A 15,041-nucleotide genomic window follows, 5' to 3' on the forward strand; every position below is an offset into this window, starting at 1 on the left:
ATGGACCGTCCCCTTACCACCCTCTAATGCACCGGCCATAGCACAACCGGTGATGTCGAAGGTTGTTGATTTAACGAGAAAAACTCAACCAAAATCCCTTGTACTTTTTGGTCCACCTCAGGGTTACTGAGCAGAGAGTCACTAAGTGACCATCTAAACATATCAGGCTTAGGAAAAAGAGAAGACAATGTAACCCAAACTGCGTCATGGTCTGACCATAAGATTGCCAAAATATCACAAGACAAAACCAAGAGCAATGCTTTTTGATGTAAATAAATGATGGTTTATACGGGTAAACAGTTGATAGGGATGGGAAAAATATGTATACTCCATTTCATTCGGATGTAATTCCCTCCACATATCTGACAACATTTCAGATTTCACCAAGTCCAGCAATTTATTTGATATTATATTATCCCCAGATACAGCAGTATCCACAGATATTCTTCTCTTATCCATACTTGGTATTAGTGGAACATTGGTGTCACCACACATCATCAAATAACCTTGCACATTTTTATACACCAAAATCAGCAGATGATTCTCATTAGGAGCATAGTAAGACACCAATGTCACTTTAGCATCATTTAATGTTCCAACCAATAACAAGTATCGACCATCTTCATCCACCACCTTTCTATCCAATTAAAATTACACTGTCTTCCTAAAGCCAATAAGCACCCCTCTTTGTTTTACTGCTGCATTAGCTTTGAAGACAATTGGGTAGGTTGCATGAAAATATTTTGGACAGAAGGAGGTAGAGAAATGTGTCTCCTGTAGGCATATTACATCTGCTTTACGTATATGAAGATAACGAAAGGCTTCTGACCTTTTAACTGGGGAATTAAGACCTTGTACATTAGGAGAGAGTATTGAAATTACCATTTCTCTGTATTTTCCAAGTAATTCCTGTATACCCTTTTCCTTTCACAATATTTACACAATATGGCGCCTGCCTTACACCGGAAACAAAAGGGAAAAAATACAGACTAAGACAGGGGTAACTCTGAACAAACAAAACACTAAACATTATGCATAATATAAATACCCAGGGTATGCGGAGTGGAGACCCGCTCTCACCCCGCCTCCTCCCTTTCTGATAATACAAAAATGCAATATTAACAAGAGAAAACAGAATCTTTCCTGTTGCCCAAAGAATGTCGTCAGTCATATCCCCTAATTAAATGGTGGAGGATATCCCTGGCAACTTACAGAGACCTCCACACCAGGACCAGGGCCCATCAATAAATACTTATTAACATCAAGCCATTTTCTAAATATTCAACTAACCATTTAAAAAAAATTATGCTCTTTGCAAATACATAATTATTATCCCAGGTAAGCTAGTAGATAAATATCCCAATTAACCTGAATATTATATCAATTTGACAAGGGGCCTTCATACATTTTTGACCAACAATAATTCCATAAGCCCTAAGAGGGGGCACAAATAAATTAGGTATTCAGATATTGCTCTGAGAGAGTCTCAAACGTTTAGGAGGATCTGTGACCTTACGCTCTTTAGTACTCTTTTGCTGATGTATTTCAGGTATTCGTGATGTTGGCGCGTTAAGATTTTCTACTTGGCCTGATTTCTCATATTGATCACAGGTGTAAAGTCCCATTTCCTGAAACTGATTTCTGGCTTCTTCTAATGAAGAGATAGCTTGTAGCTTCCCCCCCATATGTAAATAACAATTTAAAGGGGAAGCCCCATCTATAAGGAATCTGTTGATTCTGTAGGATCCGAAGGAATGGTTTCATCTCTCTGCGGCGCAATATCGTTGCTGGAGCCAAGTCCATAAAACAGCTGGTAATTATGACCTTGAAAAGTTAGGGGTTCCTTCTTTCTGGCTGCCTTCATTATCGCATCAGGGGTAATGCAACTTAAGCACAATGTCCCTTGGTGGACCATCAGTTTTTGGTTTTACTAATGTGCATGTACATGGTCCAATTCTGGCTTTTCCACTGCTATCTCAGGATATAGTTCACAAAAAATGGCAGTCCCTGTTGTATTAAGATCAATTATGCTTTCTTGAAAGCCACATATGGGGAGATTAGAGCGGCGAGCCCTGTTCTCATGATCCTCCTTTTTTGATGTAAAAGCTGTATCTCTTGTTTCAAATACTCAATATCCTCTTTGTGCCCCTCTAGGACAGTGGTAACATCATCTACTTGCCCCTCAAGTTGTACTGTATGCTGACCCAGCTCTCTTAGCTCCCTTGTAAAATACTCTGTAACTTTCTTAGTAGTACTCTCCAATGCTGTATGTAACATTAACTGAAAATTTTCCAAAAGGCTTTCTGAATCTAAAGGCTGTACCTGAACCACTGGTGTTGAGGGCAGGCTCCCTGTATACATCTATGTTTCACTAGAGCACTCGCTTTTTTCCTAACACTGTGTGAATGGAGGAATCCTCCATCTTGGCTTTCCTGCATGCCGAGGCTGCCTGTGTTAACACGCGCTGTTGCCGGCTCTTACCGTGAGTCGGCATCTTATTTTCTCCAGCTGCAAGCCTCCCTCTATACTGCTTCTCACTCAGGGAGCCTCCCAATGCCAAAATCGCCGCTTGATGTTCCTGTTTGCAGCCCTGCTTGTCCCGATGTACAGCAGAGCAGGCTCAGGATTCTCACCGGCAGTCTTCTCAATTGCTCTCCAGCAGGTGGTTGCCAACTGGCAGCCGCTGCATGGTTCCATGCTACTACAATATGTTGCCGATTTATTATTATGTAGCCCTTCTCAGGTGGCATGTCGGAGTGACATTGTGTCATTGTTGTGTTTTCTGGGAAAAGAGGGACAACGAGTGTCACAGAAAAAGGTTCAGTTCTGTTTGCAACAGGTCACATTCCTCACTGGATTCTGGACTGCTCGTATTGGGACTCACAGCTCTATCCCTGTACCACCCCCAGTGCCCCTAACAACATTTAATGGTGTGATGAAATGACTAAAGCATATTTGATGTTAAACAAATCCCTGACCTCTGCCCCTGCATTGGGAATGCCAAATTTTAACATACCATTTGTAAAAGAGAGAATTGTAAAACCATGGCTGCTGCGCTTGCTCAGATGCCTGGAGGTGAATTGAGGCCTGTGGTGTATGTCTCTAAGACACGGCCTGTTACTGTGCAAAGCAAGCCAGCTTGTCTGTGTGTGCTGGCATCATGTGCAATGGCTGTAGAAAGTGTCTCACTTCTAACTTTGGGTCAAGAGACGATACTTTGCACATCCCATGCTGTACTACACTTGCTTAAGAATTAAACCACTCAACACATAACAGCACAAAGGTTGTCTGGTTATGAAGGTATCCTAACATCCACAGCAGGATTAAGTGTAAAATATGCTTCTGCTAAAAGCGGTCCTGTCGCTGTGCTCAATGCCCTCTTAGGTCTTAAAAGGCCGGAGGATGAAGTGCCAGAGTCACACTCATGTATCACTGAAATACATAACACATCAACACCACATTCAGACCTATCTACAACACCCATTCCTCTAGCAGAAAATGTTTTTGTAGATGAGCCTGGTTCCCGACCCTCTGACAAAACTTTTTTAGCTTGATATGCCATGGTACAGCTCCCTGACACAGTCCTTGAAGCCGCCCCACTCTCTGTTAACTCTGCCTAAGCCGCAGAATTGATAGCACTTACCAGAGCCTGTGAAATTTGGCAGGGAAAGCTGTAAACATATTCACTGTCTCCCACTTTGTTTTAGAAGTCGTACATGATTTTGGAGCCATTTGGCAGCCAAGAGGTTTTACCACAGCTGATGGAAAACCCATTAAGCACTCTGCATTAATTTTGAAACTTTTACAAGCCATTCACCTCCCCAGTCAAGTAGCCATTGTCAAAGGTCAAGCACACACTTCTTCCAATTCCTTCAATGCCAGGGGCAACAGACTAGCAGATTTTCATGCCAAAGCCGCTGCTCAGTCTACCACACCCACCACTAGTCCCCCGGATACACTTCTGCTTGCCAACCTAGCTTCCACTAAAACCAACACACTTCTAACACAATTACAGTCCTTCGCCACCCCACAGGACATTGAATTCTGGGAAAAGGAAGGATTGACCTTAGATTCCTTTGGAATCGGGTCAAAAGAAAAGATAGTAGGGCTGCCCCAAATAGCAGTACCCCTCATTGTTTTTCAAATCCATGGTACAGGACGCAAGAGCATTAAAACCTCAACACAAGAAAAAAGCGCTTTTGTTCCCAAAATTTAAAGGAACGCACGCAAGCCATACTTTCCCGCTGTTTAACATGTGCCAGAAATAATGTGCAAGGGAAGAAAACAGGACAACATGAACGTTTGTTACCTCCACAGGGTCCATTACAAGAGTTACAAATTGACTTCACACACATGCCAAAGGCTTCCAATGGATGTCCGATAATGTTAGTGATTACAGATAGATTCAGCAGATGGGTAGAAGCTTTTGTAGTCAGAAAAGAAAATGCAAGGACAGTAGCTAAAATACTATACAAGGAGATCATCCCCTGATTTGGATGTCCAGTGAGAATAAATTCAGACAATGGCACTCCATTCTCTTCTAAAGTCACACAGGAGATTTCAAAAATGATGAAAATAGAATGGAAGTTCCACATCCCATATCACTCCCAGAGTACTGGAGTAGTAGAAAGGACAAATAGGACACTGAAAGACAAACTTGGAGGAACTGGAGGGACATTCCATAAGTGGGACCAATACCTACCAGCCGTACTAGCCGAAATATGAATGACACCCAACCCAGTTAACAAGCTGTCACCTTTTGAAATTTTAATGGAAAGACCTTTTCCCACCCCCTGGGCTAAAGACCCTTTAATTTTATTACCCGGGGATCTCCAACAAATCGAAGACCAATATGTAGCAAAACTTATTGAAATACTGAACAGCAACTACAGAGATATCTTTCTTTCTTTTCCTCTCCCTACAGATCAACCGTCGCACCCATTCAAGCCCAGAGACGTAGTGTTAATTAAAGCTCTGCACAAGCTCCTTGGATCCACCCTTTGGACCCCCAGTCACTGTGCAAGCCATCACTAGAACAGCTGTGCTGACCAGTGGAGTACCCACCTGGATACACCCTTCAAGAGTGAAAAGGTACCACCGATCCAGCCGGATGATGCTTCTTGATCCACAAATACCAGCCCTGACGGTCATATTCTGTCTTGTATGGGTTACAACAACTTGCCACTTTCACCCTCAAGATTTGCCCTTCATTTTTTCCCAAACAGGCCATAACCTAAAGAATTACTCTACCCTGTCTATGCACGACTTAAGTATAGTGATTGGACTGATTTCCTGGGTAACATACGGGAATGTCTTGCCAACGAAATATATAATAGTTCTAGTTTTTACCTATCTGATATGCATAGTACTTAAGATATGTTAACGTCCTATTTGATTGCTGTCTCCACTCTAGTCAGCATACTGCTTAGAGTCTTTAGCAATATCTATAATGACACTGAGGTTATTGAAAGTGATATATGTTTATCCCATGACCCGTATAACTTTTGTAATAACTGTCAAACCTTTGACTCCCTGGAAAAATTGTTATTGTGAATATGCAACACAAGAATCATTCAGCTTCCTCGAGTTATGCATGCTGAAGAACCTGAGGCTGTTTATTTGCATGGAAAGGAACAAAGGTATGAAGTCAAGTAGTTATCCTTTGTTTAAGGATAAAAGAAAGAGAAATGTAAGGAATGTAATTTTGCTGAGTCCTAAAGTTAAGTTGTTTTTGTGTTTTTGCTATATTTTGCAAATAATTGAGTTGTGTTGAAACTAGTTATATCTTACTTTTCAGTAGGCCAATAATTGCTCCATACTTACCTTGAGGCTCCTTGCCTTGAAACATCTTGCTCAGCGAAGTTGTTAATTAGGTTTGTTGTGATTGACTAACTATCTTGTTGTCTGACTATATAAACTGCGATGTGATAATAAAGTTTTGAGAAGTGATATAACTACATGTTTGGAGGCCACAATAGAGAGGGAACCTGATCTGGGATCAGCAAGAAATCACCTTAACATTGATCCTGTACAGGTAAGTATGGGGTCAAAGTATGTGCTAAACCCTATTGCATACTCGAGAAATGTCAGAACGCAGTCTCAGATGGGGTCAAAAATATGTTGGAATAGGGGATATTTGAGCAATCGAAGTTAGAGGTTGAGCCCAACTGTGTTGGTTGAAATTATTTCCAGGAGCTAAATAAGGTGTCCAAGTTCGATGCCTACCCTATGCCTTGTGGTAGTTGAGAGGCTGGGTCACACCTAATATATCACCACCTTGGAACCTATAATAGGTTATAGGAAAATACTTCTAACTAAATCAGCCAAAGAGAAAAAAAAACCTGCCCCACTTCAAGCAGTCATTTTTAATACAAAAGGATGCCCTTTGGATTGCAAACTGCACTAGCTGCCTTCTGAACGAAAATGGACAGTTTGTTACAGCCCCATCAAAGCTATTCCTCAGTATATCTAATTGATATTATGAATACAAACAATGAATTGACAACAGTGATTACAAAAAACTGTGTGCCAGGATTCTTTCTTAGTAGCTCCTGACTTCTTAAAAGCGTTTGATGGTCAAATTGATGGCTCGATGTAGAGCTAGGAGTTGTTCTGCCTAAGTAATCAATGAAGAGGAGCAATCTGTGGCCCTTCTCAGCCAGGAGCTCATAAAGGTGGAGAGAAAAAAAATCAATTGTGGGGAATGAAAATCTAGACATCAAGTGGGTCTTGTACTCATTGTGCTATTACCTGCTGAGTAGAAAATTCAGTGTGGGTATTTATTCAGTTCTGAAAATCAGGACTTTAGGAGGCCAACAAAATCATTTTTGTGCATGATTAAAATATTTTTTAATTACCACAACCAATAATTATACAAAATATACATCAATTAAAAACATTAAAAAAAAACATATTGCGTAGATCTCTCTGTATTCCCAATTATTCTTGTCCTTGCATTTCTTGGAAAGATTGGTTTTGTCATGCTTTTTTTACATGGGTGAAGCAGAGCAAAGGATCAAATGCTAGAGCGGCTCAAATATTTTTGGAGCTGTAGGAATTTAATAATGTGGTGGAGCACTGACTTTATTCTTATACTTTATGTGGTGGAGCACTGTCTCTCTGGTGCCTCCACTTCCTTGGCTGGACATTGGGAGTTGGCCAATCCTACTGAAGTAGATGTCAGAATATCACAGCAGCCATACAGGTAAGAGAAAGAATAAAGGTGTGTCTCAGCTTCAGGTGAGTGGCTGAGCTAAAGGCAGTACTGTTGTGCTTTTGTGAAATACCTGTACAGCTGTGCATCCCTAGCTATTCTTCCTGGACCAGCAAGTCAAATGGCAGACTGTTGTTTTCTTCCCACAAGAATAAAGGTAAAGTAAGCAATTCTCTTTCATTTGATTTTTTGCTGAAAATAATTTGCTTTATTTGTTAAGCACCAATAAATTGACTGTTATTGAGCTTCTGCCGTGTTTTTCTGATGGTTTCAGATCCTATTTACATCATGGTATGTACACAGCACAGTACCACTTATCTTGCCCTGTATATTAGAAGTATTGATCTGTTCTTAGTCTGTATAATATGGACACTGTGGAGGCTATTACTGCTTCCCTACAAGCTGGTTGTAATTTCTGAGATTCTGTAAAATCTGTACATTACTTATTGTATATTTATAGATGCTGAACTTTACCACCTCTCTTGTTCTATATGCTAGCTTTAGTATCTGTTCTTAATGTGTATCACACTGCATAGTGCCATAGGTAAACTGGATGTTGGGTGTAATTTTTAGTGTGCTTTTTTTTCTATGCATATTGCCCCATTTGCAATACTACTTCCTTTGTTCTGTTTGCTTCTCAATAGCACAATTCTTGTTTTGCATGGGGTGTCAGTTTATACTTTTATTCTGTATGTATTGTCAAGGTCCTGTATCTCCTTTTCTTTACTGTATGCAAGGAATAACCCCCTCTTTTCTGTATGTATTATTGGATGCTATGCATTACCACTTTTCTAGTATACTATGCTGAATGTAATTTTTATTATCTGTTTGTATTCTATATGAATACATGGCACCATTTCTCTTGTTTTTGTAGCTGTTTGACCGGAGGCTCTCTTTTTTTTACTTCAATGCAGTATTTTTCAGTGTGGCATTTTCTGATGAAGTGAGGGAGCACAGCCCTAGTGGTTTGCCTAGGGGCAACCCTTTTTTATAGTAGCCTTGAATGCCATTCTCTTGTCCCTTACATTAGTAATGTTACATGTATAAATGCTGGTTTTTCAAATAGGGTGGAGACCAGTTTAAGACAACATAAGTTTTCATATATCTTTTATTATGCCAAATCCTGCCAGTTGTACAATTTGGATTCATAATACCAAATTAAACTCTCCTGGCATAATGGAATTTTACAATCTGTCACAGTATAAAAAACAATATTCTGTGTTACCTAAACAAACTTTCTGTGAAGAAGTTATTTATACTGTGTGTATTAACAGGGTGAGTCTTGTTTTAATATTCTGCTATGTATTTAAATTTCTTCTGTTGGTCTGTTGATCTAATCTATACTGAATTGTTATGGCAGTTTCAGAATGTAAACAGAAAGTATATGTATTTAGAAATATTTACAGAACAAATTTTATAATAATTTTTTCTTCATAAGGGCCCAGCCTCAGAAGTGAAATGATGTTAGGCTGGGTCTACATGGACGGTTTTAAAAATGCATATAAACATTCCTTCAACGTTTATATATGTTTTTATGCAGAAGTGTTTTAAAGCTTGGGTCTTCCCTACCTAGCCAAACACCCGACTTAAGAAATTGTGAAGCTCTGCAATTATTGGATGAAATTAAATGAAGAAATTAAATGAAGAAAGACAGGGTCTTCAACCCCTGGGGGCACAGAAGGGTTGCCCAAAACCTATAACAGATGTCCCAGGTACAACCTATTGTGGATATTGTGTTATTTTTTACACGTTATCCGACAATGAATTATGAATCATAATGTCATTGTGGGATTTCCGGACGGTGGGAACTTTGCGGTTATAGCTAATTGGAAGCACGTGCCTTCAATTACCTGTAACCTCAGGCAATACCAGGGCAATAGAGGTTCAATGGAGATATGTATCTCCATTCATCACCTCTACTGCTCTGTGATTGGCTGAGAAATAGGAAACCCTGATGACAGGTCAAGCATCATCAGGATTTCCCTTTCCTCAGCCAATCAGGGAGCAGAGCAGTCAGCGGAGCTCTGCTATGCTGACAGCTCTGCTCCCCTGATTACTCCCGCAGCCCTACAGGAGCTGTGACATGTATTACAGATACAGAACACGTCACAGCTCCTCTAGGGCTGCGGGAGTGATCAGGGGAGCGGAGCTGTTAGCATAGCAGGGCTCTGCTGATTGCTCTGCTCCCTGATTGGCTGAGGAAAGGGAAATGCTGATGACACAAGTCTCCCCATTCATGTCTACTGAATGGCTGAGAAACGTAAAACCTCAGCCAATCACAGAGCACTAGGGGCGAATGGAGAGGCTTGTCCTCATTGAACCCCTAGTGCCCTGCGATCCCTCACTGTCAGGAGGATTCCCAGGGCTGTGTTCATTGCAGCCCTGGAAATCATCCTATCATTGAGATAACCTGTAAAAAAAAAGTTTAGTTACACAAACACACACACATATAATAAAATAATTTAACATTAACCTCCCTAGCGGTTCATTTCTTTCCGGTTTTATATGTCTAAAAGCGGTACATTGTTTTTCATGAAAATTTATTTTACAGTATAATATAATAGTATGAGTATAATAAAGTTTGAAAAACAAAATCATTTAAAAACAATAAATTGAATAAATTAAAAAATCTATATATTTTAAAAAAAATTGATTAAAAAAAAATGTAATTTAAAAAAAAAATACATATTATATTCATAGTATTATACATACTGTAAAATAAATGTTCTTGAAAACAATGTACTGCTTTTACACATAAAAAGCCAATGTATTGCATTCAGTACAGTTGTTTTGTATTGAATGCAATACAAATGGATTTTGAATTTTCCGATTCGCCCGGCTGGGACGTACACACGCACTGACGTCACCGGGAACTCCCCCGGTGACTCATCAGATGAAGAAGCAGGAAGAAGAAAGAAGACCGCAGCGCTGGAGGGCGCGGGACCCCGGCGGATCAGGTAAGCGCTCTATTTACTAACCTTCCCTAGGTGTTTCAACCCCGAGAGTGACTCGGGGTTACCACTTGTAGCATCTTTTTTTCTACCCCGAGTCTCTCTTGGGGTTACCGCTTGGGAGGTTAAAGCCTCGTCCTATTTTTTTACATATATTTTAACCCTTTCAGGGAATGAGTAAGGGGTTTTATGTACCCCTGTACTCATTTCTCAGGGTGGGGTGGTGGAGATCTGGGAGTCCCCTTATTAAAGGGGGCTTCCAGATTCCAAAGTCCTGCTAAAAACATTTATAAAAGCCCCATTGTTTTCAATAGGAGCTTTCATAAAAGCCTAAAAATACTTGAAAAAGCCTCCATTGAGTTCAATGGAAGCGTTTTCCCGCGTTTATCCAGCGTTTTAATTTTTTAAACGTTGCAAGCAGCGTTTAAGATAACGCTCAAAAACGTGCCTGAAGGAAATGTCCCGGTGTAGATTAGCCCATTGGAATGCATGGGGACTTCAAACATGGGCTTTAAAAGCCTCAGGTTAAACGCTGGGGAAACAGTCTGTGTAGTCTAAGCCATAAACGCTGGGGAAACGCTTAGACTAAAGCTGCGTACACACATCCAATAATTATCAATAGAAACGACTGACGAGCACCAATGAACAACCGATTAGCCAAAAAAAAGTGACCAATGACGCTGACGAACGAGGATTGTCGTTGGAAATGAACGACCGCTATCTATCGTGTGTACAGTCCTTTGCACAGTGATTGTGCATGTTTCTGCAGTACACTTTCTCCTTTACATGTCCCTCCTTGCATCGGTCAAACGATTGTATCTAGCGTGTGGACACTGTTGGTGGACTATATTTGAACGATCATATTGTTACAGCATGTACAGAATTGTGCACAATATGATTGTTCAAGTATAATCGTGCATAATCGTTGATCGGTCGTAATCGTTCGTTTTCTAACAATAATTATTGAAAGTGTGTACCTAGCTTTAGCCTTTTATTGATGTGACAGGTGCTCTTTAATATTCATGTGAAGTACAGGGGTATGTAATAGTGTTATGTATACTTTTATAATGTATCTTTTACATCTGTTTGGAGGCTGTAGAAGCTCTACACAATCCTGAAAAAAACCCAGATTTTTCCTCTCATTGACTTTAATGGTGTTCGACTTTGACATTCGACCACTCGAATAGCTGATGAATCGAAATATTGAGCTATTCGACCAACACTAAAATTGAATAGGTGAGGGACAGTGTCTGTTCCAATTCCACTAATTGTTTAATTTGTCTGTGTTTACACCAGTCCACTACTCTGGATAGATGTGCAGAGATCTAATATTTAAATAGATTAGGCACTGCCAATCCTTCCGCCAATCTAGGATGCATCAAAAGTGTCTTGTTATAACGTGGAGATCTATTTTGCCATAAAAATTTAAAGATGCTAGAACACAAAGATCTAAAGAAAGAGCTGGGAATATGAATCGGTAGTGTTTAAAACAGATACAGGAAGCGTGGGAGTACATTCATCTTGATTATATTTATCCTACCTAACCAGGAGAAATGGGGTTTGTCCCATTTAGACAGGTCAGAATTTAATTTGCTTAGTAGAGGTTGAAAATTCAGGGACAATCCCTGATAGAGTTTTAGGTATTTTAGTGCCCTGGTAAGTGATGTAATCGGGATCCCATTTAAAGCTAAAGGAGTGTTGCAGTCTAGAGAACCTGCCCAGTGTAAGAGAGATGGTTAGGGCAGCCGATTTGGAAATATTAATTTTGAAATTTGATATAGCACCATAGATCTCCAATAAACTCATTATGTTCAGGAGAAAGACTGAAGGATTCATAATCGCAAATAATAAATCATCGGCATAGGCTGCAGTTTTGTTTTGAGTTACCTTTTTCCAGCCCTTCAATGTTTGGATTAGCATGTATCCTCCGTAATAAGGGTTCCAGAAACAAGATAAAAATCAAAGGGGAGAGAGGAAACCCCTGTCTCGTGCCATTGGAAATGGGAAACGAGTTGGAGTGGTATCCATTTATTCCCTTTGCCAAGCCTATTTTATTCTAGACTGATGTTTTATCAGAAGCCCCCAAATTACTTGTCAAACTTTTGCTGAAGAATTATTTTTCCTGGGTATCGTTTTTTATTGCAGTGCTTTAAAGACTCCACTAGTGAAATACCGTATTTTTCGGACCATAAGACGCACTGGACCATAAGACGCACCAGTTTTTTAGAGAAGGGAAATGAAGAAAAAAAAGATTCTGAAACAAATAGTGTCCTAAGCACCTGAACCCCAATTACTCAAGATTTGGGGGGTACAGGTGAACAAAATTAAAGCTGCAAATGAGGGACACCTGTGGCTAACACCCCTTAAAATTTCATCGCTAAGGCATCGTCAGAACATAAAGAACTCTGCCCATCAAAAAAATCTACCGTTACATTAGAAGCCTCCAGCTTCTAATGTAACAGGATGATACGTTTTTCTTTAGTGGAAGAGGAGGCAAAATGGCTCTTTTGATAGTAAAGGTTGCTGACCCCTGCATTAAGGTAATTGACTCATATGATCACAATATATCCACCATTCAAACAGAATTACAAAGCACTCTTAATAGATTGGAGGATTTAGATAACAGAAACAGGAGGGGTAATGCACGGATCAGGGGTCTACCGGAGTCAATTGTGGACTTGCCTACATTTATTGGTGATCTGTTACAAGATTTACTTCCTGATACCGCCCCAGATAGATTGGAATGTGATCACATACATAGGGCCTTGGGCCCCAAAAAAACAGACGTCTCTCTGCGGGATGTGATTAAACCTCATTACTACAAGACCAAAGAAGTCATTATGAAGGCAGCATGGAATAAAAAGAATCTTTCTTTTGGATCATATGCTTATCAAATTTTTGCAGATCTGGCACCTCAAACTATACAGAAGTGGAAGGCCCTTAAACCATTTTTGGCCACTCTACAGGAACTTGGTAATAAATATAGGTAAGGCTTGCCTTTCAGGTTGTCTTTTACCCATATGGGTCCTCTGTACAAGCTTCAGGATCTACCAGTTCAAGGGATTCGCCGAGACCACAAAGATCCCCGAGTCTTTTTTCTATTTGGGAAACAAGCAGACGTAGGAAGCGTTCCCCACCTCAAAAGCTGCAATCATCCAAATGCAATCACATGTCGTTTTGTGACTAATAATTGCTTTGTTTTCTGAACACCATATGCCTTATACATGATGTTGCTCGAGACGGTATAGATATATTTTCTGATGACCCTTACCTATACGGTTTGGGGGCACTATACATTGCCTTAGGTCAAGGATAGGCGTTTTATATGCTCATTTGTTCTAGAGTGTGTTACACTGGAGGGATATTATTGTCCCAGTATTTCAGTTTGCCTGGCTCAAATTATTTTGTACTGTATAGCCACATCTGCCGGGTGTGTTGGATGCCTCACCTTTTTTTTGACAATGCTATATAGCATGCCTCGTGTCTGTTTTTTTTAGCAATGGTCCTTTATTTGGGACCAGTTGGTTTCTGCCTGTTGTTCCTTTTTGGTATTATTATATTTTTTCTTGGATTTATTTCTTGTTGTTTTGCCCCTTACTTTGGTATATCCTACAGTATGGTGTGCATCAGTGGCAGATGGAAAATCTGAGCCACCTTTTGTTATATAATACAATTAAACAAATTCTACAGACATGACAAATATTATGATGGATGAGAAATGTGTAATTGTTACTCATAACGTACAAGGGTTTACCTCCCCACAAAAAAGGAAAAAAGAATTCAATTATTATGCGTCCCTGCGGGCGAACATACTTTGTCTGCAGGAGACTAGATTTCACAATCTTCTCGGCCCTCTTACTTCCATAAGAAGTACCCTCAGAAGAAGCAAAGAGTGTTGATAGCTTTGAATAAAAGCAAGCCCTTTACATACACTAATGAAATTGTGGACCCTACTGTTTGTTACCTGATATTACAAGGTTTTCTTTTTGATGTGCAAATCGCTATTGTGAATTACTATGCCCCGAATGATCACCAGGTTCATTTTTTTAAACATTTATTTAGCTACACATAAAAAAGGTACCCTTTTAGTGATGGGGAATACAAACCTTGTACTGAATGGTAAACTGGATAGGTCATCTACTCGAGCCCCTAGTCAGTTGGGAATGTTTTTTTCCAATTCTCAAAAGTTTATAGAGTTTCTATCTGATCAACAACTAATCGATGTTGGGAGGGAACTTCATCACACCATGAAAGATTTTACCTATTTGCCCTATCATAATAACTTCACAAGGATTGATCACATTTTTGTTCCACAGCAACTGTTTCCTTGTGTGACCGCTTCCAAAATCATGGTGACACCTTGGTTTGACCACTCACCAGTACTACTGGCATGTGATGCTTGAGTTCCTAAATCCCCAGAGTTTCACTGGCGGTTAAATGACGCTATGCTATGATACCCAGAGACGGTGAGATGGCGTCTCACCGGAAAAAAGCGAGAAATAAAAGAATTTTAGAATTTACCTTTTCTCTTGAACAACTGGAATCTATATGGAAAGCTACACTAGATAACAGTGTATTTAAATAAGTCTAACAAACAAGTACAGAACTCAATCTGTTACTAGATAGCCATGTGGAAAAGCAACTTAGATGGACTAAGCAAAGGTTCAGTACAAGAGCCAATAAGCCTGGGTCCATGATGGATAAACTGCTTATTGCCAAATCTGGTTCCTGTCAGCCTTCAGAAAGGAGATCTCTGTTTGAGGGAATCTTGATGGTGATTAACTGGGAGATCACACACACATGTGTATAGATTAATGGGTAAATGTCCCTTTTAGTTTATTTGGAGAAAAGATAGTGGTAAATGTCCAATGACCTTG

General features: G+C 39.9%; 1 protein-coding gene across 1 annotated transcript in view; it reads left to right on the top strand.

Annotated features, from left to right (window-relative positions):
- The first annotated feature begins 7,233 nt into the window (after positions 1-7,233).
- The window catches only part of LOC140326269 (acetylgalactosaminyl-O-glycosyl-glycoprotein beta-1,3-N-acetylglucosaminyltransferase-like), a 29,122-nt gene continuing 21,314 nt past the window's right edge, over positions 7,234-15,041 (top strand). Inside the window, exon 1 of the mRNA XM_072404716.1 lies at positions 7,234-7,370. Coding sequence (XP_072260817.1) covers positions 7,335-7,370 — 36 coding nt within the window. The 5' untranslated portion in view covers positions 7,234-7,334. The remainder of the gene's footprint in view (positions 7,371-15,041) is intronic.

The sequence above is a fragment of the Pyxicephalus adspersus genome, chromosome 3 (assembly GCF_032062135.1).
Source record: "Pyxicephalus adspersus chromosome 3, UCB_Pads_2.0, whole genome shotgun sequence".
NCBI classification, from domain to species: Eukaryota; Metazoa; Chordata; class Amphibia; order Anura; family Pyxicephalidae; genus Pyxicephalus; species Pyxicephalus adspersus.